This window comes from Osmerus eperlanus, chromosome 20 (assembly GCF_963692335.1).
Source record: "Osmerus eperlanus chromosome 20, fOsmEpe2.1, whole genome shotgun sequence".
NCBI classification, from domain to species: Eukaryota; Metazoa; Chordata; class Actinopteri; order Osmeriformes; family Osmeridae; genus Osmerus; species Osmerus eperlanus.
In genome coordinates, this window is record NC_085037.1 from 6848684 (window position 1) to 6869544 (window position 20861).

The window sequence follows — 20861 nt, forward strand, 5'->3', positions numbered from 1 at the left end:
ATTTTGTTTAATATAAAACAAACTTTATTGAGCAGAGATCAACAACTCTGGACAGAGATATGCAACAGTCATCAAACAGGCGGAGCCACAGACAGTATACACAGAAAGAGTGGGTGTGTTTGGTGAAGACTGCAGTGTCTCATGAGTCTCCTCCTCGGTGTGGAGCTGGAGGACCTGCCTGGGCTGCTGCTATCCCATCAGGCTGTGTGGCGGCAGGGTCTGAGACGGAGAGGAGAAGAAGAACACCTTTGTGGTGACTCACAGGGCTGGGCTCAGAGCCTCTACCAGTTAACTCATGCGTGTGCACTGCATCTAGTAGACACCATCTCAGATTAACTAGAAGGGATTGTGATTAAGTGTGTCTAACTTGAAGTCCAGGTCATTTTAAAGAGCTTTTAGCATCTCGCTGGACTCACACATGCCGTTTGGGGCTCCAGGGTGGCGTGGGGCCATGGTCTGGGCATTTCCCCCGCCGGCCATCACCCGAACGGGCATGGACTGGCCTGTAGGGGTGGGTAGGAGTTAAGATCTGACATAACCAAATCTGTGACTGTCTGCAGGTAGGTGTTTTTGTGTCCTATTAATATCTTGAAAGGTGTGATGTTGTTGCTGATGCTGTTTGGGTGTGTGTGGTGAATGTGGAATGGTATGTGCTATTTAGGTATATCTTGAAAGGTGTGGTGTTGTTGCCAACATTGTGTGTGTGTGAGAGTGAGCTGGCAGACCTGAATGTTGGAGTGAGTACGGTGCCTGTCCCTGTTGCTCCCTCTGCTGGCGAATCTTGATCTCTGCATGCTTCAGCTGCTCCGCATGGAAACTCTGCCTCTCTGACAACAGCTGCTGACGCTGCTGCTCCAACTACACACACATACCATGCACACACACGCACACACACACACACACACAGAGATAGAGCAGGGCCCATCACAACAGATATCACTTTAAGAAGGTTCCATGACAGCATCATACAGGATCCCTGGGAGCAGATGTATTAGTGAGCAGACAACTGGTCAGACTCACAGCCTCCTTCTCGCGGTCCATGATGGTCTCCAGCTCCTCAAAATGCCTCAGCTTGATCTCCAGCTTCTTCATCTGGGTCTCCACCAGCAGAGCCACCAGGGACTTGATCTTCCTCTCCTCCACGGCAGCCAGGTGCTACAACACAGGAGCCCAGTCAAACCTCTCGCTCTCTCCTGATAGGCCAGTGTACGTGTCGGATGGGGCGGGACTTACCTTGGCCTTGGTGGCGGCCGAGGCCAGAGCTGCTGCTGCTGCCGTGGCGACGGTGGCCTCGGCCAGCTCCACTTCTCCTCCAGTTCTGGTCTCCTCCCCCTCTCCTATCCTTCGCAGCACACCCTCCTCCTCCCCCCTGACTGCAAGATCAGGAGACATTCCGTCAGTATAAACACAACACACACACACACATTATCTTGTATGTAACGTGAGCAACACACACATACACACACACCTTGTAAGTCTCTCTCTTCCGATACGGTTGACTCAGCGTTCTCTCTCTTCACCCGGTCTCCCTCTGACATCTCTCCAACGCTGAGCTCTGGAACATTCTGTCCATCCACTCTCCCTGTGACCTGGTGCACAAACACACAAAACACACTGTACATTCTACGAAGGACTAAACGATAAGTATGGCACAATCACAATCTCAGCACAACCAATCAAAAGGTCTTGGTGTAAGCAGGGGTGTGGCATCACCTGCAGGGGCTGCTGGGAGTTTGTCTCCATTTTGTCCGAATCCATCGATTCTAAGTGAGAAGAGGAGTTTTACGTTGGATATGGATATTGTTTGCAACACAAAAACACCACACTTAGCATCACCACACACATACAAACACCCCACCTGTCTTTTCATGCTGAACTGAGACAGAAATAGATTCTAGATCTCTCTCAACCATCTCTTCCTGCACACGAGAGAACTCCTCTGGAGAAAGAAAGTAAAGGTTACACACACATGGTCACATAAACACTCTTACACAGACAATACACACACTAACCAAGCGCTGCTTTGGCGGCGGCGGAAGCAACTCGCGGGTCGACCACGGAAGCCAGGAACGCCACGGTGCTCATAACAGGGTTCTCTGATTGGCTGAAAGGAACAGGCTGGTAGGCCAATGGGCCTAGGGAGGAGGAGGAGTCTTCCAGATAGGGGTCTTCTATTGGCAAACGTAGGAAGTGAAGGATACACTCGTCCTGGGTGCGAGAACCCACATGTTCCGATACCTTGTTCCAGTCATCCCTGTACACCTCCAAGGCCTGAGAGAGAGGAGGAGAGAAAGAGAGATGGAAGGAGAGCGAGAGAGATGGATGGATGGAGATTAGATGGTATTGGTGGGAGTGAATGTTCATAGAATGATACTTCCTTTCCTCATTGGTGGAAGAGGATGATTTCTTGTTTGCTGATTGGCTCACCTCTAGCAGTAGGAGTGTCTCCTGCTCTGTCCACTCCCTACCTGCACTCGCCCCCTTACTCTGAGGACAGAGAGAGAGAGAGAGAGAGAGAGAGAGAGAGAGAGAGAGAGAGAGAGAGAGAGAGAGAGAGAGAGAGAGAGAGATACAGAGACGGGGTGATATGTGCCAGTATTGTGGCATTGCAAGCCTGTGTGTGTGCAAGTGTAAGAGAGTGTGTGTCTGTGCGTGCGTGTGTGTGTGAGAGTGTCTCACCTTGGGGTGTTTCCTGGCGTAGATGTCGGTGCGCAGGCCAAAGTTCTGAATGTCTGACGGCTTGTCTCTGCTCCGCTCTGGGAAATGCAACATGTGCTGAGAGGCGGAGACCTGGTCGAGATCAGGGCGAGAGACACCGAGATAGAGGAGAGAGGATGTTACTGGGTGAAAGGATATTTGGAGTCAAAATACAGAGCTTGGGGAAATGAAACACACATCACCCATGACAGGATTACCATCCCTAAAAGCCTGCTCCTTCAGAGTCAGGAGGTTCAGTGTCAGGAGGACACAGCAGTATGTTACCTGCAGAGGCCTGTGCTGCAGGGGGCCCAGGCCAGAGGGGGTGTCAGCCAGGACGTTGAAGTGGGGGGTGGGAGGGGGGCCCATAGGGAGGGGTCTGCTCTCTGCATCCACCTGGTAGTTCACCAGCCCCCACTGCTCCAGCAGGGCGTGCACTCTAAACACACACACTTAGTTCATTGCTCTCTTTCATATACACACAAATGAAGCTTGGCATGACATCTCTCGCTCGCTCACACACGTCACACACACACACACACACACAGACCTCATGACAGCACACACATCTCCAGTGAGGTTGCGTCTGCAGGATGTGGAGCTGAGGTACTCCTGGGGGTTCAGGCGGTAGGTGTCGATGATGAAGTTACGATATGCCAGGTATCTACAACACAAACCCCCCAAAAAACTTGAAATCACACAATTCCATGATATACTCAGCTATACAGAAATATGTGGAATTGCATCTGAATAGTTCTGAGGTACAGTGCGTGTGTGTGTACATTAGTCCTGAGGTACTCACATCTCTGGAGATTTGGACTTGTTCTTCCCGTTGAAGAACTCAGGCAGGGCTCGTTTCTCAATCTGGTGAATACTGGAACGTAGACACACACACGTAGACACACACACACACACACAACTTAAAGTTGGATCCTCACTGATCATCATGAACTCTTCCTTAAAGGTGTGCACGAGAGAAAGAATGTGTGTGTTTGAGACAGTTTGTGAGTGTGGTTACCTGTTGTAGTTGAACCAGGAGGAGTAGCTTGGAATGATGATGTGATGAGTCTGTTCTGTGATGTTGTCTTCTCCTTCAGACAGACGAGACATCTCCCCCCTGCCCTCCTCCTCTTCCTACACACACACACACACACACACACACGCACACGCACACGCACGTCTTAGTCTTCATGCCATTGCAGTGTGACTGGAAACTGCTTGTGATAGGAAGAAGAGGAAGTGATGTCACGGTTACCCTTCCTCCAGGAAGTGGGAAGTCATCTTCCTGTTCATCTGAAAGAAACAAAATAGATGTTGAGAGTGAGTCATACATTTTCTCTCTAACACGCACACACACCAACACACCGAGATCAGCCATGGTTCCTCCTTTGACAGGCGTATTCTCACTGTCCTTCTTCAGATTGACTGCAGACAGGAAAAACACAGAGACAAATCAACATTAAGCTGCACACACTCCTATCTGAAGCTGTGTGTGTGTGTGTGTGTGTGTGGGTGCGTACCATTCTTGGGCAGGATGACCTCTTCCATGTTGGGCACAGGGGTGGGGTCCTCCATGTCTTTGGTCAGGTCCTCATCTTGCTCCCCCTCCTGGTGGCCACGCCTCCTCCTGCAGACGAGAGGCAGGGTCAGACATGATTAAACATGACCCTTCTCCAACGCTATAGGCTGGTGGGAATGCTCCGCGTGAACGGCATGTACATCACTCACCCTTTCTTCCCTCCTTTCTTCTTGCTTTCTGTGGGGGGGGAGGGGGAGCGCCGTCTTTTCTTTGCTGGGGTTGCCTTGCGGTCCTGCGAGGGGGGGGGGGGGGTCAGAACACTTACTGAATGGTTTAGGTAAGTCTCTTCTGCAGTATCACTCCTTGTTCTCATACAGTGGTCTTACAAAAGTATTTACAACCCCAGACAGGTAGGATGGCGATATACAAACATGCACACGCACACACACACACCTGATGGTCTCTGAGATGGACACGCTTGCGGAGCATGAGGGGGGTGCTTCTCTCGTCCACATGGTAGTCTTCCTCGTTCATCCACTCGTTGAAGACATCAGTGTCCAACACCCACCCCGCATGTACCTTAACACACACACACACACACACAATTGCCGAAAGATATAAGATGCTGACCAACTATGAATGATTAACTCTTTCTATTTCAAGGTTGTGTGTGTGCTCACCCTCCAGGGTCTCTCGGGGAGTGGCTGTTCCTCTACATCTCCCTCCACATCACTGGAGGACAGCCAGGCGTCATAGCTGCAGGACAAGCACATTTAGGAATAGGTAGTGTGCCAGTGTGTGTTTGTGAGTGTGTATTGTGTGTGTCTCACCTGTCAGGATGCATGCCCCAGTGGACCAGGACATGCTTGTCCTTCCGCATGACAGGACGCACCCACTCATCTGAGATACAGGAGAAACACACACAATAATAATAATAAACAGGATTTTATTAATAAACACACAGGGTTGCTAAATATAACTTTCACTCACTCACTCACACTCTCTCACACACACACACACACACACACACACACACCTTGGTCAGTGGAGGCCAGTGAGGGATAGACATGATGAGAGGCCTGGCTGTGGTCTTCAGTCAGAGAGCCCTGCAAAAGACAACTATATTACCCAGATGCCTTTGCAACTCAAAACCGTGTGCTCGGTGCTACAACAAGACAATGACAAATAAGACAAATTTCCACCCAGTCGTCTACCGTCAGACCCCCCCACCCTCGGACCCCCCCACCCTCCCCTTCTCCTGTCTCTGTGTGTGGAATCTAGTGTAAGAGTTTACCTGATGCTTTAAGACAATGTCACTCAGTCTGCCGGCCAGGTCTGCATCCATATCTGAATCCAGGTACACTAAGGGTTGGGACAGGCAGTTGTTCTGTGGATGAGCACGCGCACACACACACACACACACACACACACACACACACACACACACACACACACACACACACACACACACACACACACACACACACACACACACACACACACACACACACACACACACACACACACACACACACACACACACACACACACACACACACTTATGGTTACTTAACTGCATTCACACCTGTGTACCTCGGTTGCCAACTTCATTGATTCATATTGTCTGCTCATGTTGAGATTTGTGAGTGTGTGGCTGTCAGATACCTGGACTAGAGTCTTCTCCAGGGTGACAAACATCTCGACATTGCGTTCTGTTCTGGACGGGTTCTGCAGATCAAATCTACGCCTAGAGGTTAAGACCAGGCCAGGGGAGAAATGGGGCAACAGAGAAAGCTTGTTGGTCTATAGTAAGCTCAATGAAATCATACCATGCAATTGTCCCTTTTAAACGAGATGCTAATTTTCCTCTGGACTACGGATCAATCGTCACTCACCAGCCTTGCTCTGTTCTGAATTTGTAGGCAGAGCCAAGGATGTGGCAGAGTCCTCCTCCTGCTCCGAGGTCCAGGAAGCAGCGCGCCTGCGGAACAAAAGCACTCGTAGTACACGTACACATTCGGCTTAGAGGTCGCTAGACCCATTTATAACTGCCGTCTGAGGAACACTTTAAATTCCAATGTGCTTGGCAGTGCGGTGCACGTTAGACACTCACGGGTAGTTTTGTGAGTGTGGGGTTGTTAGACCGTCTACCGAAGGTGTCCTCTTGGAACTGCAGAAGTTGCAGAGTCAAAGCAGCCAGGGCTTGACAGGTGGGAGGGTCAACCTGCACATACTGCACAGACAGACACATACACATAACCGTTTGAATGTGGTCGCACGAAATAGTCCTCTACCCAAGTATCAGAGTCTAGGCCCAAGTTCCCAAGGACCTACTCACGATCATCGCTACGCACAATCACTCAACTGGATCCCGAAAAAGCGTGCTTTGTGGATCCCAACCAACAAGACATGTTTCCATACATGCTAGACTACTGTAGAAATAGCTAGCTAGTTAGCTACCTTTTTGTAGTGTTTGCCAATCCACTGTCGTACCACCTCCAACTGCGCTAGGATCTCTGGGCTTTCCCAGTATTTCGAAGACGGATTGCCGTCCCTTTTCCGGTACATTCCCGTACCACTGCCCGACTGGCTGGGCCCGGGGATCGGTCCACCAGACATTGTTGCCATTATTAACGTTTGCTACTGTATTGGATTGAATAACGGATAAATTATGCAAGCTAGCCAGCCTACCCGCTTGCTAACTGCGCAACCCACGGCGGTTTTGAAATATAAAAGTTATGATTCCCGTGCTGCCCCGCGGTGTACAGATCGTACTCTATTTCACAGTCTGCAACTACAAAGCCATCACCATTTGAACAAAACGAATGTACCTACAGTGCGGGAACATGATTTCCGGTTATTTGTGATTCAGTCCTTTCAAAATAAATTACTATTAATAAAGTATTATTGAAATACACATAATTTATTTAATGCGTTTGTTCGTTGAGGGATTTTACAATGAGTTTCAGTAGTTGCCTTACAATAAAAGGAAAAACTACTCATGGTTGCCCGTCCCTTTAAAGAAAAACATTTTGGGATTTTCTCGTCTGAAATCGGGCTTTTATTTTGAAGCCAACAAGTACAATCCTAGCGGAAATATCCGTACACATGGGAGAACCCTTGTCGAAACCGTCGGGTAAGGAACTAGGAAAAATAAAGCTAGAGAAAGTTTGCTTATGTTCTTATCACGCTTGTTAGCCGTAGCTGTTGTAGTTCTGACATACTGTTTAGGTAACCACGTGAAGTGTACATGCTTTTCACGATTCATGTTTTTAAAGAAACATATTTTAAGTCCAGTTTGACTGTTTGACAGTTAGTTACTGTCAAACAGTAACTAGGAGCTGCAGGTGGTTTATTGCTAGCTAACCCTGAAACACTAAGTGAAGTCACATTAAATTGGCTTGGGCATCTCTACAGTATGCAGGTGCATTTCTTATCGAAAACCAAACCCTTTGATCTAAAGCATTGCACGACGCTCTAAGAGCTAAACTGTAGGCAACGAGCAGCGCATCTAACCTTCCCCTTTGTCCCTCTCCCTGCCTTCAGGTTATCTGGCTGTATGGGGGTGCATGGTCTGACGAGCTATGTGGAGGGCAACAGAGAATTCTTTCAGGACGTGAGGTTCAAGGAGAGTCGGCTGATCATCGACGGATGTAGTCTGTTTTTTCGGCTGTACTTTAATTATGGGTTGGACCAGCAACATGGAGGAGATTATGATGCTTTCTCTGGCCTGCTCTCTGAGTTTCTGTCAGCGCTGTCTGCCTGCAGGATACAGCCCTACGTGGTGCTGGACGGAGGTATGGACTTTCCACTTTAGCTAACATGAACTGAAATGCATGTATACTGTATTTGTACTTTGTACATATTACAAATTGACTTATTAAAGTGGTTGAATGAATCCAGTCAAAGTGTGTAAAGTGTGTCTGTGAAATTCTGGTTGTCATTGTGAGGTATGGATGCCAGTGATAAGAAGTTCTCCACCCTGAGGCAGCGCCTGCAGAGCAAGATCAAAGAGGCGGACTCGTTGGCCCACGGTCGCCATGCCTCAGTCCTCCCGCTCCTCACCAGTCGTGTCTTCGTCCAGGTCCTCTCCCAGCAAGGTGTACCATTGGTTCAGTGCCCGGCCGAAGCAGACCTGGAGATTGCTTGTCTGGCCAATGAGTGGGGCTGCCCAGTTCTGACCAATGACAGCGACTTTTTCATTTTTGACCTGCCAGGTAGGTGCTGCTCAGTGTTTCATACCTGATGTACACAAGGCCTTCATGAATAGTTTCTATTCAACCGTCCTTCCTTCTCTCTTTGCCTAGGTGGCTATCTGCCATTCCGTTTCTTCCAGTGGACTAACGTGAATGGAAAAGGCCCAGACCGGTTCATCTCTGCTCGCCGCTACACCGTTAACAGGTTGTGCAAGCGCTTCGGTGGCATGAACCGAGAGCTGCTTCCTCTGTGCGCCGTGCTGGCTGGTAACGACTACGCCACGCCCAAGGGCACAGACACGCTCCTCTCCCTGCTGAACCTGAGCAGGGCGGGGGGGGGCGGGGGACAGCGGAAGACCCCCCCGCCTCTTATTGAGGGCCTCCTCATCTGGCTGTCCTCCTTCAGAGGGGTGGGGGAGGTGCTGGACGAGGTGAGGAGGGTGATGGGGGGAGGTGGGAGGGGTGGAAGGGGAGGTGGAGGAGGGAGCAATGACCTCAGCTCCCTCCTATTGGAGGGTATGAAGGAGTACCACCTGACCCCACACAGCTCTCTGGCTCGGTGGTTCTCAGGAGTTCCGGAGGTACCACCGGGGGGGCCGACTGCTGGCTCTACCCCAACGCCAGAGTGGTTTTCCAGGGCAGCGTGGCGTGGAGCGCTGTCATCAATGTTGCTGGACGTCCTGATGCTCAGAAGGGTCCTGCTCATGCCACAGGTGGAGAACAGCCGACTACCCAGCAGCCACTGCACCGCACAAGCCATACGGCAGGCTCTGTATGGGATCCTCCTTCAGGGGGACCCACCAGAGGGCGCCAAGCAGGGGGAACTAAACAGGAGTAGTGGACAAGGAGGCAGCAACAAGGAGGCTCTGAGCCAAGGAAAAAATATAAGGGAAGAAGGGGTCTTAGGCTTAGGAAAGAGAGGTGGGAGGGGGCGGGGGGAGAGAGGGAGGGGTGTTGGTCAGGGTGGTGTGGGTCGGGGGCAGGAACAGGGGTGTTGGGGGAAAGAAAACCAGGTGGGACCTCAGGGGTGTGGTGGGGGAGGGGTGGGTAGTGGCGGGAGTGCTCTGCCCCCTGTCTGTGTGGAGGAGTATGACAGGCAGGAGCTGAACCTGAGGCGGAGTCAGGTGAAGTCCGAGCCACCCAGGACCCAGCTGCACTTGGACACTCTTGACAAGGTACCTATGGCAACTGCCAGATGTCGATTTTTCTCCAGGCAACTATTCAGGTTTTACTTTCCTTTAAAAAAATATATATTTTAAAATGTGTTACTGTAGTTGTGTCTGGTTCCTGTCATAGGCTCCTCTCCCTCAGCGACTGGGGGTCCTGTATGAGGTGTTGAGGGTGAACCCGTCAGCCCTGACCGGGGTGCCTCCTCACCTCAGACTGCCTGTGGCCGTAACAGGCTTCTGGATGAGAGAGGCAAGCTCTGCTCCCTCTCTGCCCCAGCTACAGGCTCTGCTGCTGGGCATGATCCATGGGGAGGTGGCCCGTAACAACCAGCCTGGAGGTATGCATGTTACTCACAGCATGTGTGCCTTTGTTAAAGTGTGTGTGTTTATCCAAATGCACTGGGAATCAAACACATTTTCTATATTTTTCTATGGAAATGCAAGATGGAACTAATTATCATTGATCATAAGTCAGCCGTTTTCCTTGATATCTTGCCAGTTGGCCAGACAGCAGAGCAAAACATCTGGGCGGGCCTGGAACGACAGCGTATGCGGCAGGGGGAGAGGCGTGGCCTGGATATGGGAGTAGCTCACTGTTTCAGCCAATGGCAAGCCTGCCTCTGGAGCACGCTCTGTCTGAACCAGGTGCTGTGTCTCCCCCTGCCAGAACCCTGCATTGCTTGGTAATATATGGCACACACACACATCATTCTAAAATTAAAGAAATCATGCTGTCCATACAAAAAAATGTTGTGGCCCATGACTAATGTTTTCACTTTGTGTCTGTCCCACCCCTCTCTCTCCTGTCTCATCTCTCTCTCCGTCGTCCTCCCAGGTTGTTCAGTGGCACTTTGGTGCATGGGTTAGTTCGTTGTCTCAAGGGGGGTCGCCCTGCTGAGTCTTTCCTGGTCGGGGCTCCTCACTCTTGGCAGCTTTACTGCTCCCTGCTGGCTGCAGTGGGGAACTGCAACACTGGAACCATACCCGCCTTCCCTTCATCAGAGAGGGGTAGGAGGAGGGGGGGGAGTCAGCAGGGGGGCAGAGGGAGGGGGAGAAGAGGAGGAAGAGGAGGACGAGGAGGTGGACAGAGAGGTCCTCCCTCACAGGAGATCAACAACCGCTTTGCTCTGCTGATGAGTGAGGAAGAAGAAAATAATTATGAATAATACTCACAATGCACTTTTTTAAATGTATAAACTTAATTCCTGCATTATTTTTAACCTGTCAGTTTCAGCGAGGGGTTTATGTAGCATGTAAAGCTTTTATTGGGGAAAAGCAGATGATGTTCTGCAGAGGAGAGGAGACAGTAAACTGATGCCTTTTTATTGTCCGTGAAGACATGAACTAGCTTCTAAAGCTGCTCAAGTCATCTCAACAACCACCTCTATGGTCTTCTATTTTATGCAGCTGCCTTCATATTGTAATGAAATCTATAAATCTATTGAAACTCGCAATTTTTAAAATAATTTTTACTTATAGATTTTGTACTTGGTATTGTTTTTTTTTAAGATGCAATCAACTCCAGAATTATTGGCACTCCTGGCAAAGATAAATAAACATTTATTTAGATCAATGTCACATTGGAAGAAAAAAAAGAGAACCGACATTCAATTGAAGTATATTTATTTTGGAGAAAAAAAAGAATCTGTTTGATTCTTTTTAATGAAACCATTTGTGCCACAATTATTGGCACTCCTACAGTTCTTGCTTTGTACAACCTCTCTTTGTCAATTAAACAGCACTAAGTCTTCTCCTTATCATTATTAAGGTAGGAGAATACAGAGCTAGGAATCTTGGAGCATTCTTCTGGACAGAATCTCTCCAGGTCATCCAGCTTCCTAGATCCTCACTTATGCACTCTCTTCAGCTCAGCCCACAGGGTTACAATGGTGTTTAGATCAGGGGACTGAGATAGCTATGGCAGCAAACTGATTGTGTTCAGTTAACCTTTTTTTTTTTTTTTGATTTGGACATGTTTAGGATCACTGTCCTGCTGATAGATCCAACAATAACCCAGTTTTAGTTTCCTGTCAGAGGCAGCCAGAATCACTTGGATTATTTGTATTTCATGGAGTTCATGATGCCATGTACCGTAACAAGGTTCCCAGGGCTTTGGAGGAAAAACAGCCAAACAACATCACATTAACTCCTCCATACTTAACTGGGGGTCAGGTTCTTTTCAATAGCCAGCCTTTTTTAAACGCCAACTTCCAGAGCTGACTGTATATGTGTGTGTGTGTGTATATATATATATATCACACACACACAGTGTCAGGGTCTCAGCCCATGATCTGCACCCCACCCAGAGAGCTCCGAGCTACAGGATGCTTTGTGTTCTAACTGGCTAATTTGTTCAAACTACAAGCTATTTATCACACAAATGCACCCAGACCACATACTGTAAATACAATTTTGTCTAACCTTTATTCTGCAAGGCTAACCACTGATTAGAACTTTTCGTCCATTCATTTATTGTACCGTTATAAAAACACAGTCCAAAGCTTAGTATCCAGCCACGTTATTGGAGGTTTAGCAGGTGTCACTCATAACACAGATCTGCAGCAGCACAACCTTCACCTTTTAAACCTTCAATTAGTTGAACATTCTGACCCAGCGGTACACACATCGTAACAAAACCTGCCCCAACATAAAATTAATCACCAAGAAGGACATTCAAAGCCAGACTGACACACACGTCTAACATCAACCATTTTCACCTGATTACCAGTTAATCCTAACAAATTCCTGAGACTAAAATGTCACCCTTGGCAGTTTCTAAACTTTTCCAGCCACCTCTAACCAAGTTCTATATCCAGGACTCCAAACCCATTTCCCTATTAAAAGAGGATATGAAAGCTGAGGAGTCAGCAAAAATAACAACAGCGGGGCCATCCACCAGCTCTCATTGCATGAGGGTGAGGATCGCGCACACACGCACACACACACTGACAGGAAGTGCCTGGGTTAGGAGGATGCTGCTGAGGTGGGCGTAGAGGCCGGTGGCCCGGGGGGGGCGTGGCCGTGCGACTGTGTGAGGTCCGTCTCTTCTTCGTTGGCTCCGCACGTGTCGACCACGCAGATGAGACAGCTGGTGACAGGAAACGCCCTCACCTTACTGCAGGTCACCCACCTGGAGCGCACACACACACACACACACACACGTAGGTTCGAGAGTGAATCAAAGACGCCAAAAACGAGAGAAGTCAAACAGATCAGGAACTCACACACACATAAACACACCTGTCCGTTTCAGTGTGGTACTCTAGAAGGTGTCCAAGGCGCCCGACGCCCTGGAAGCCCGCCAGGACGTAGATCACCCCGCCCACCGCCGCACACTTCACCGTCACCCCGCGCCACGGCATCGTCGCGGCAACCCGCCACTCATTAGTGGCGATGTCGTAGTACTCGACCGAGTCCAGGCCGCCTGCAAAAACATTACATTTACATTTATGCATTTAGCAGACGCTTTTATCCAAAGCGACTTCCAAGAGAGAGCTTTACAAAGTGCATAGGTCACTGATCATAACAACGAGATAGCCCCAAACATTGCGAGCAGCCAAAACATGAAGCATACATTGTGGAAAACCAAAGACAACACAATAACACCTGCGTTTACATCCACTGTTACACACACACACACGCACACACACACACAATTACCCAGTGCGCCCTGCCCTCCCACAGCGTAGATTCTGTTGTTGACAAAAACCAGGCCGTGGTTTTTCCTGGCTTCTCTCATTCCACACAGCTCCCTCCATCTGTAGAGAGAGTGGGAGGGGGCACATGTGAGAGAGTGAGAGATGTAGGCAGACAGATTCTGTATGTAGAGTATGTGTGCATGTGTGATGAGTGTGTAAATACTTGATCTTTATATGTTTGTGTCTCTCTGTGGCTTGCCACTACATACATATACACAGTGTGTGTGTGTGTGTGTGCGCGCGCATGTGCTCACAGGGCCGTGCTGGGGTCGTACACCTCACAGTTGTTGAGCACCCTGCCGGAGACGTTGTTCCCCAGAGAGCCCCCGCAGACGTAGATGAGGCCTCCGGCCTCCACGGAGCCGTGGCTGCAGCGCGGCATCAGCATGCTGCCCTTCATCTGCCAGCTCTCTGTCCGCGTGTCGTAGCACTCAAACAGGTCCAGCGCCGAGCTCCCTGCACAGGCCACACGCCGTTATGTCACGGCAGCCCCGGCAACACTGCGTGTGGGGCATCACAGGCCGGCTGTGGGGCATCACAGGCCAGCTGTGGGGCATCACAAGCCAGCTGTGGGGCATCACAGGCCGGCTGTGGGGCATCACAAGCCAGCCGGGGGCATCACAAGCCAGCTGTTGGGCATCACAGGCCAGCTGGGGGCATCACAAGCCAGCCGGGGGCATCACAGGCCGGCTGTGGGGCATCACAGGCCAGCTGTGGGGCATCACAAGCCAGCTGTGGGGCATCACAGGCCGGCTGTGGGGCATCACAAGCCAGCCGGGGGCATCACAGGCCAGCTGGGGGCATCACAAGCCAGCCGGGGGCATCACAGGCCAGCCGGGGGCATCACAGGCCAGATGTGGGACATCACAAGCCAGCTGTGGGGCATCACAGGCCAGCTGTGGGGCATCACAGGCCAGCTGGGGGCATCACAGGCCGGTCGTGGGGGAACACAAGCCAGCTGTGGGGCATCACAAGCCAGCTGTGGGGCATCACAGGCCAGCTGGGGGCATCACAGGCCGGCTGTGGGGCATCACAAGCCAGCTGTGGGGCATCACAAGCCAGCTGTGGGGCATCACAGGCCAGCTGGGGGCATCACAAGCCGGCCGTGGGGCATCACAGGCCGGCCGTGGGGCATCACAGGCCGGCCGTGGGGCATCACAGGCCGGCCGTGGGGCATCACAGGCCGGCCGTGGGGCATCACAGGCCGGCCGTGGGGCATCACAGGGCAGCCGTGGGGCATCACAGGCCGGCTGTAGGGCATCACAAGCCGGCTGTGGGGCAGGTGATCCAGACCAGACGCTCCACAAGCATGCACGGACATATACACGCACTTACAGCGAACAGTACGCAGCAGGTGACTAAACCATGGAGGCGTGGTAGGCCTCTCCAACTCACCCACTTCCGACCCCCCCGAAGTGTAGATCTTGCCCTGAGCAGCGACGGCAGCCAGGCTGTCTCTGGGGGTGGGCGGGCCCAGCTTGGAGTACCAGCTGTCCTTCACGACGTTGTAGCAGTCCATCCTCTTGATGGGGAAGAGCTGAGAACCTCCCAGGATGTAGACCACGTTGTCCCAGAAGATGGCCGTGGCGTCCCTGCGCTTCTCAAACGGGCAGCGGATGTCCGTCCAGCTGTAGTCCTGGAGACACATGGACGTAGGCACGGCCCCCACACACACGGGATTAGAAGGGTTTTTTCAAAGATGCATTTATTGGGCATTTTCTACTTTGTTTGAGAGTGACAGTTTGGAAGAGACAGGAAAGACAGGGGGGAGAGAGGGGGTGACATGCAGTCAATGGCCCAGGCTGGAATCAAACCCGGGCCGCTGTGGTAAAGCCAATGTGGCACGTGTTCTACCTGGTGAGCCACCGGAATGTCCCTGGATTAGAATTTGTGTTGGCTTAGTGTTTTATAGGACTGTTGCCAAGTGGGGAATATTATGTAGAAATACAGTGGGTGTAAATGTGTGTTTGTTCATACGTGTCTGGGAGTGTTTTCATATGTATGCGTGAGTTAATCTGTGTATGTGTTTGTATATATATATATATATATATATACTGTATACGTACATACTGTATGTGTGTGTGCACACCTTGGGATTGAAGTATCTGCAGGACTGGGGCTGGGAGCCTCCAAACAGAGCGATCCTGTAGTCGTGCTTCCTGCGCCGTGGCCGGCTGCTCTCTCCCAGGTCCTCCCTGTCCTCTGGAGACAGCAGGTGGTAGCGCATCCCACCTGGCACCCAGCGCAGGGGGAGTTAGCCGAGTCTGCGTGGGTCTGGAAACACCATCGGAAGTGTGCGTGCCCACATGCTTGTTTGTGTGTGGGTGAGCATGACTGTGTGTGGGGTATTTGTGTGTCTGTGCGTGACTATGTGTGTGTGTGTGTGTGTGTCTACTCACTGATGACCATTTTGAGGCACTCTGGGTTGTCCTGTATGAGAGGCTCTGCCTGGACGGTCTTGGAAAGGAAGGCTTTGGAGACCAGAGGAAAGCGGACACGACCCAACACCTCCACCATGAACGTCTGTCTGTTCCCCACATCGTACTTCAGCCAGCGCACTGCCGCATCATAGATCTGGACACACACACGAGAGAGAGATAGGGAGCGATTGTAAGACATAGAGAGAGCGAGAGACAAAGAGAGAGAGAAGGGGATATGTGTCTATACATGTGTATAGACCTGGTCCATGACACACACAGAAGAGAGTGACAGTATGCCTACGTGTGTGTGTGTGTGTGTGTGTGTGTGTGTGTGTGTGTGTGTGTGTGTGTGTGTGTGTGTGCGTGCGTGCGTGCGTGCGTGTGTGTGAGAGCGTGAGTGCGGACCTGGTCTTCAGCCCGGACGGTGAGTGTGTCCTGGTGCAGCAGGTGTGTGAGCTGGGCGACGTCCAGCTGGAGAAACTCATCCAGCTTGTAGACCTCTGTGAAGTGGAGGTGGATGAAGTGATCAGCAGCTGCCTTCAGCTCGGGACAGTCCAGACACTCAGCAAGGGAGGAGATACCTACGGGAGACAAGTACATAGACATCTACAGCAGCTCCCTCTGCTGGAGAGGAGACCCAGGTGCATACTGACAGGGACAATGTTCTTGGTAGAGGTTACATCATATTTGGATTGTACATCTGCACTATGCTGCTAGACCAGGGTTTTAACCCTTGTGTTCTCTTCGGGTCATTCTGACCCATCAGTCATTGTGACCCACCGTCGTATTGCGACAACTTTACCGCATTCAAAAACAAAGTGAAGCATTTTCTTTTAACCGTTGGGCTGTCTCAGACCCCCCACATTGCAAAGGTTAAAAGAAAATTATTTTTATTTGTTTTTGTATTGGGTAAAATTGGGTAAACACAACGATGGTTCGTTATGAACCTTTGGGTCATGTGACCCGAAGGCAGCACAAGGGTTAATCTTCAGCTTCAATCCCGCAACCCTATCTGTCACCCTGCTGTCCTCGCTAAGTGTGAAGTTAACCGACCAGATGACTCCAGGCCTCTGGCAGTGTGGTAGTAGCTGGTTCATTTCTCACCAAGGCAGTTGGTGGCATCAATTTGTCCTTTGAGGAACTCGACACACATCTTCTTGACTGGTTCGATCTGGTACTGGTTGGCGGCATCCAACAGTGACTGGACGTTGCTGCTGTTCACTGAGATCCTGATGCAAACGTACGCACGCACACACACACACACGCACAACTTCTTACAGCTCTATGTTAGATCTGTCTTGGGGGCTAATTTTGATATTTAAACAGGCATGTTTAATTTGGCATATTTCCAAGTAAGGTTACAGGGTAACAGTCAGATGTGTATTGGCCTCTTACTTGGCGGTGTAGACAAACTCAACCAGTAGCTCAATGATCTCTGGCTCAGCACTCCTCAACTCCACCTCATGGGACGTAGATTCCATCATACTGGCTGGAGATGGAGAGAGAGAAAGGGGGAGAAATGTATTGTATTTCCTGATGAGAGACAGTGTACGAGTCGTACGTGTGTGTGCGTGTGTACTCACTAGTGAACATAAGGCTGAAGAAGTGGCTAGCAGCAGCAAGCACCACTCTGTGAGCTGGGAAGTGTTTCCCCTGAACCACCAAGGTCACGTCACACAGGGTGCCCTGCACACACAGTATGTTTTCACATGAAACAAGACAAATGTGACCAAATGTTACTTTCTTGACACAAACATGTTTTTGGCAGACGTGCAAACAGTGCCTCCCTAACCTGTTTCCTCATGTTGTTCATGACGCCCATTATGCTGGACAGCTGTCTGTACTCCTCTTTGGCAGCAAATTTCCTGTCGCTCTTCTTCTTAGACCCTAACGCCTTCTCCCCGGTCGGGGAAGCCATGCTGGTCATACCCCACTGCCCAGAACACACCTGCCAGTGGTTGTTTTGATCTACGAGTTGGCTAGCTAACGTTAGCTAGCTTTGTTTCAAGTAGAAAGTGCCTTGCAAATAAATTATATAGCAAGCAGCGTTCAGCTTTAAGATAGTCCGGTCGTTGAAACACAAACGTTTGAATGTTGGTGCTGCCACTGCAATTTAAATATAGTCTGTAAATTATTTACGTGTGCTGTGTGTGGTTTAGTATTCACTTTCTATTTTCTTCAGATTTCTTTGTTGTTAGTCACAGCAGAAATATGGCGCAGTACTGCCCTCTAGTGGATACTTTGAGGCAATACATTTTCTTCCACTCAAGTAAATTTGAAGGTGTGCTAATTTCTTCCGGATTGTATTAAATTGTATTATATTAATATGTATTTATGTATATATATAATGGTGTTAAATAGCAAAAAATGAATTATCCAAAAGGATAAGCGCTTAAAGATAATCCCCCCCACCCCAAAAAAAACATTTAAGAATACAAACTTCTGCACATTTTTGGCCCGCTGGCGACACCAATTGTCTGCTTTCCACACTACACATCTCACCTGGACGTTTTTTTTGTTTCCGCAATTCACCTGTTACTGTACTACGAGGAAAACTTTTCTTTAAATGTCATGATATTGACGTCACCAGGAATGCGGGACCGAGAAGAATTGACCTGGATACTGGAACAGCTACAAGCGACAAAATGTCCATTCTATTCTGTTGCTGTCCCTTTCTCGCTCCTTCTGAGAACAACAATGAGGTATGAGAAATACACTAGAAAACAAGCACATCACAAGACTTGAAACATAATTTGAATAGGCAACTGCATTGGATATTTGTGTCTATGACAAAGGTTTGACGTTGTTTGTGTACTAGAAGAGAAACACTATAAACTGTTGTTACAATGGATGGTATGCAGAGTTGATCGGATTAAGATGACCCTGCAATAAAAATGACACTGTGTTTCTTATGTGTTTTAAGAGCGGAGAGCTAAAGTTTAATGCGTCAGGGGGGTATTCCAGAAAGCAGGTTATGTGACATACCCGGGTAAGTTAACTCCCCAGCTGACACCCAGCGTTGTAGCAACATTGCCAGTAAGTTGCTGCAACATTGTGAATCAGCTGGTGGGTTAACTTACCCGGTTATGTTGCATAACCTGCTTTCTGGAATACCCCCCTGGTCTTGTTTTTGTTTGTGTATTGTACAGTGTGTCAACCCACCCTTTTGCCACATCTCTGATTATGCGTAATGTAAATACAGCTGCGGAATGAAAGAATAAACTATAACAGTTTACATTTTGACACTGTTCTCTCACTCTCTCTCTCTCTCTCTCTCTCTCTCTCTCTCTCTCTCTCTCTCTCTCTCTCTCTCTCTCTCTCTCTTACATGTGTTTATATGGACTTTCCTTCTTTTTCTGTGTACGTGTGTGTGTGTGTGTGTGTGTGTGTGTGCGTGTATGTGTGTTACAGAGGCAGGCCCTGCTTCAGCCCATCACTACAGAAATCAGAAATCAAGAAGATGTCAAACCAGAGTCAGCTCGACAGATTCGGCCAGCACACTGCGGTCCGTTTTTAATAACTGTGTTGTTGACAGTACTATGTGTGTCTCTGTGTGTGTGCCTGTGTAGCCGGTGTGTATCGGTGAAACTCACTCCTCAGGTATGTAACAGGCCACCCGCAACACCTGTGTTGACAATACGTGTGAGTGTTTGTTTTTTACAGACACACAAACCCAGAGTCAGAGCGGTAGGTTGGCGCTACGGCGGGTGTGTGTTCCGGAGCTGGACCAGAGATTCTCTGACGCTGCGGAGATCTTTAACGAGCAACAGGAGCGCTTTGAGGTCATGACTCAACACATCATCAAACTGCGACAGGCCTTTGGCTGTAACCATGACAACTCCCTGTCTCTGACAGAATGTGTGAAGAGGATCAGAGAAGAAAATGGTGAGGGACACTTGTGAACACATAGACACATAAATGCACACACACACACACACACACACGCACACACACTCATACTTGCACAACTCATTAGATGTCAACCACTTCTGCCTACTCATATTGAACTAAGTGGAGGTGGCTCTCTCAGTGTCTTCATCTCTCACTGTGTAAGTGTTGCTCATTTTTCACTTCTCCTTCTTTCTCCATCTCTCTCCATCTCTCTCTATATCTGTTCTGCCCCAGAAGACAGATACAGGATTACTGTACAAATAAAGGGGTATGACTTCTCCCTCACTGTGGTTCCTTTGAGTTCAGAGACTGACCCAGAGTTGTCACTGCCTCCTCGTCTGCGATTGGCTCAGGAGGTGCTGAAGGGGGTATCCCAAGGTGCCAAAGCAACAGTGGCTTCTGGAACCAAACTTCAGGAGCTGACTGGCTGGCTGCTGCGTAGTGAGGACCGATTGGCGGAGCAGGTGAGGCAGGCAGCACCGACCTATCAGGAGCAGTGTCGTCTGGAAGAGAACCTGAAGGAGACCATGCAAGAAGTGAGGAGGGCAAAAGAGCTGTCGCTAGGATACAGAAAACAGGCTGGAGAGGTCCTTTCTGAGGCCGCTCAGATAGCAGGGGTGTGAAACATAGATTAAAAAACTGCAAATTTTTTGATGAATAGCACAGCTGGCACACTGAGTCACAGGTGACACAGGTTTTTACTTTACTACATTTTATTTTTATTTTTATACTATTTTACCTTTTTGTCACTTTTCTATTCATTAGAAATTAAGAACAGTGTTGTTTTTTTGTTAACCTTTTAAGATAATTAAGTATGCAGCCCCCTTCCTGTTCAGGAAACCTACTGCATGTGAAGCTGCTGATTTGTCTCTACATGAGTTGAAGGATTAACGTCTGAGTAATAAAGGTTAATTCCGCTCCATTTAACTGGATGGCCGTGCATTTATTTATCCATTTAGAAAGTGCTCTACGATATCTGATATAATTTCATTCACATACATTTTTACTTCAATTAAAGTGATTTCTGTAAACATGTGCAACGTAGTGTACTTTTGGAATGTCTCTCACTCATTCACTACTTATGCAATCACATCAATTATGTTTTTTTTGTTGAGCGAGAGCTCAAGGCCTCTTTTGGTGGTCTTCTGCTCTGTCTCTGTTCAGTCAACTGTCAAACAGCAATGACAGCAACAACCTACCACAATCGTGGAAATTATTAAAACACGCCCCAACGGCTAAAGTCATTGGCTATTATTTGTAGGCGATCTTTA

The 20861-nt window shown here is 49.3% G+C and overlaps 4 protein-coding genes across 5 annotated transcripts; 2 read left to right on the top strand and 2 right to left on the bottom strand.

Annotated features, from left to right (window-relative positions):
- Window position 1: 1 nt before the first annotated feature.
- On the bottom strand, window positions 2-7027 carry smarcc1b (SWI/SNF related, matrix associated, actin dependent regulator of chromatin, subfamily c, member 1b). Its single transcript, XM_062445618.1, has 28 exons — window positions 6677-7027; window positions 6330-6449; window positions 6112-6197; window positions 5882-5963; window positions 5511-5603; window positions 5253-5322; window positions 5047-5116; window positions 4897-4972; window positions 4670-4795; window positions 4426-4508; window positions 4218-4324; window positions 4063-4122; window positions 3953-3990; window positions 3716-3831; window positions 3500-3571; window positions 3248-3361; window positions 2983-3136; window positions 2680-2790; window positions 2428-2487; window positions 2013-2271; window positions 1859-1939; window positions 1714-1763; window positions 1469-1589; window positions 1234-1373; window positions 1021-1155; window positions 726-858; window positions 417-503; window positions 2-219 (listed from the first exon to the last, which is right to left on the bottom strand). Exons 1-28 carry the CDS (start codon window positions 6842-6844, stop codon window positions 140-142), a joined length of 2892 nt encoding a protein of 963 aa, XP_062301602.1. The 5' UTR covers window positions 6845-7027; the 3' UTR covers window positions 2-139.
- Window positions 7028-7369: 342 nt separating this feature from the next.
- aste1b (asteroid homolog 1b) lies at window positions 7370-11331 on the top strand. Its single transcript, XM_062486590.1, has 8 exons — window positions 7370-7640; window positions 7763-8013; window positions 8167-8433; window positions 8524-9246; window positions 9307-9587; window positions 9709-9919; window positions 10081-10264; window positions 10417-11331. Exons 2-8 carry the CDS (start codon window positions 7776-7778, stop codon window positions 10745-10747), a joined length of 2235 nt encoding a protein of 744 aa, XP_062342574.1. The 5' UTR covers window positions 7370-7640; window positions 7763-7775; the 3' UTR covers window positions 10748-11331.
- Window positions 11332-11980: 649 nt separating this feature from the next.
- klhl7 (kelch-like family member 7) lies at window positions 11981-17903 on the bottom strand. The gene is made up of 12 exons (XM_062486580.1): window positions 17492-17903; window positions 17283-17385; window positions 17095-17188; window positions 16804-16928; window positions 16105-16280; window positions 15679-15853; window positions 15369-15511; window positions 14675-14915; window positions 13534-13735; window positions 13242-13339; window positions 12822-13005; window positions 11981-12711 (listed from the first exon to the last, which is right to left on the bottom strand). The coding sequence occupies exons 1-12, from the start codon at window positions 17624-17626 to the stop codon at window positions 12546-12548; spliced, it is 1842 nt and encodes a 613-aa protein (XP_062342564.1). The 5' UTR covers window positions 17627-17903; the 3' UTR covers window positions 11981-12545.
- A 284-nt stretch (window positions 17904-18187) lies between these two features.
- si:ch73-345f18.3 (uncharacterized) lies at window positions 18188-20512 on the top strand. 2 transcript variants are annotated; one of them, XM_062487081.1, is made up of 4 exons: window positions 18188-18401; window positions 19111-19204; window positions 19363-19584; window positions 19828-20512. In XM_062487081.1, the coding sequence occupies exons 1-4, from the start codon at window positions 18345-18347 to the stop codon at window positions 20211-20213; spliced, it is 759 nt and encodes a 252-aa protein (XP_062343065.1). In that variant the 5' UTR covers window positions 18188-18344; the 3' UTR covers window positions 20214-20512. The 2 variants fall into 2 exon arrangements, with proteins under 2 accessions (XP_062343065.1, XP_062343064.1); XM_062487080.1 differs by having other exon boundaries at window positions 18191-18401; window positions 19825-20512.
- The last annotated feature ends 349 nt before the right edge of the window (window positions 20513-20861 follow it).

Coding starts and splice junctions, on each gene's coding strand:
- aste1b (XM_062486590.1), top strand. CDS start 7,776: ATGGGGGTGCATGGTCTGACGAGCTATGTGGAGGGCAACAGAGAATTC. Junction 8,014..8,166: donor CTACGTGGTGCTGGACGGAG/GTATGGACTTTC, acceptor TGTCATTGTGAG/GTATGGATGCCAGTGATAAG. Junction 8,434..8,523: donor TTTCATTTTTGACCTGCCAG/GTAGGTGCTGCT, acceptor CTCTTTGCCTAG/GTGGCTATCTGCCATTCCGT.
- smarcc1b (XM_062445618.1), bottom strand. CDS start 6,844: ATGGCAACAATGTCTGGTGGACCGATCCCCGGGCCCAGCCAGTCGGGC. Junction 6,198..6,329: donor CCACACTCACAAAACTACCC/GTGAGTGTCTAA, acceptor TTTGTTCCGCAG/GCGCGCTGCTTCCTGGACCT. Junction 1,940..2,012: donor CGCCGCCAAAGCAGCGCTTG/GTTAGTGTGTGT, acceptor TTCTTTCTCCAG/AGGAGTTCTCTCGTGTGCAG.
- si:ch73-345f18.3 (XM_062487080.1), top strand. CDS start 18,345: ATGTCCATTCTATTCTGTTGCTGTCCCTTTCTCGCTCCTTCTGAGAAC. Junction 19,205..19,362: donor GATTCGGCCAGCACACTGCG/GTCCGTTTTTAA, acceptor TGTTTTTTACAG/ACACACAAACCCAGAGTCAG. Junction 19,585..19,824: donor GAGGATCAGAGAAGAAAATG/GTGAGGGACACT, acceptor GTTCTGCCCCAG/AAGACAGATACAGGATTACT.
- klhl7 (XM_062486580.1), bottom strand. CDS start 17,626: ATGACCAGCATGGCTTCCCCGACCGGGGAGAAGGCGTTAGGGTCTAAG. Junction 15,854..16,104: donor CCGTCCGGGCTGAAGACCAG/GTCCGCACTCAC, acceptor GTGTGTGTCCAG/ATCTATGATGCGGCAGTGCG. Junction 13,340..13,533: donor TACGACCCCAGCACGGCCCT/GTGAGCACATGC, acceptor CTCTCTCTACAG/ATGGAGGGAGCTGTGTGGAA.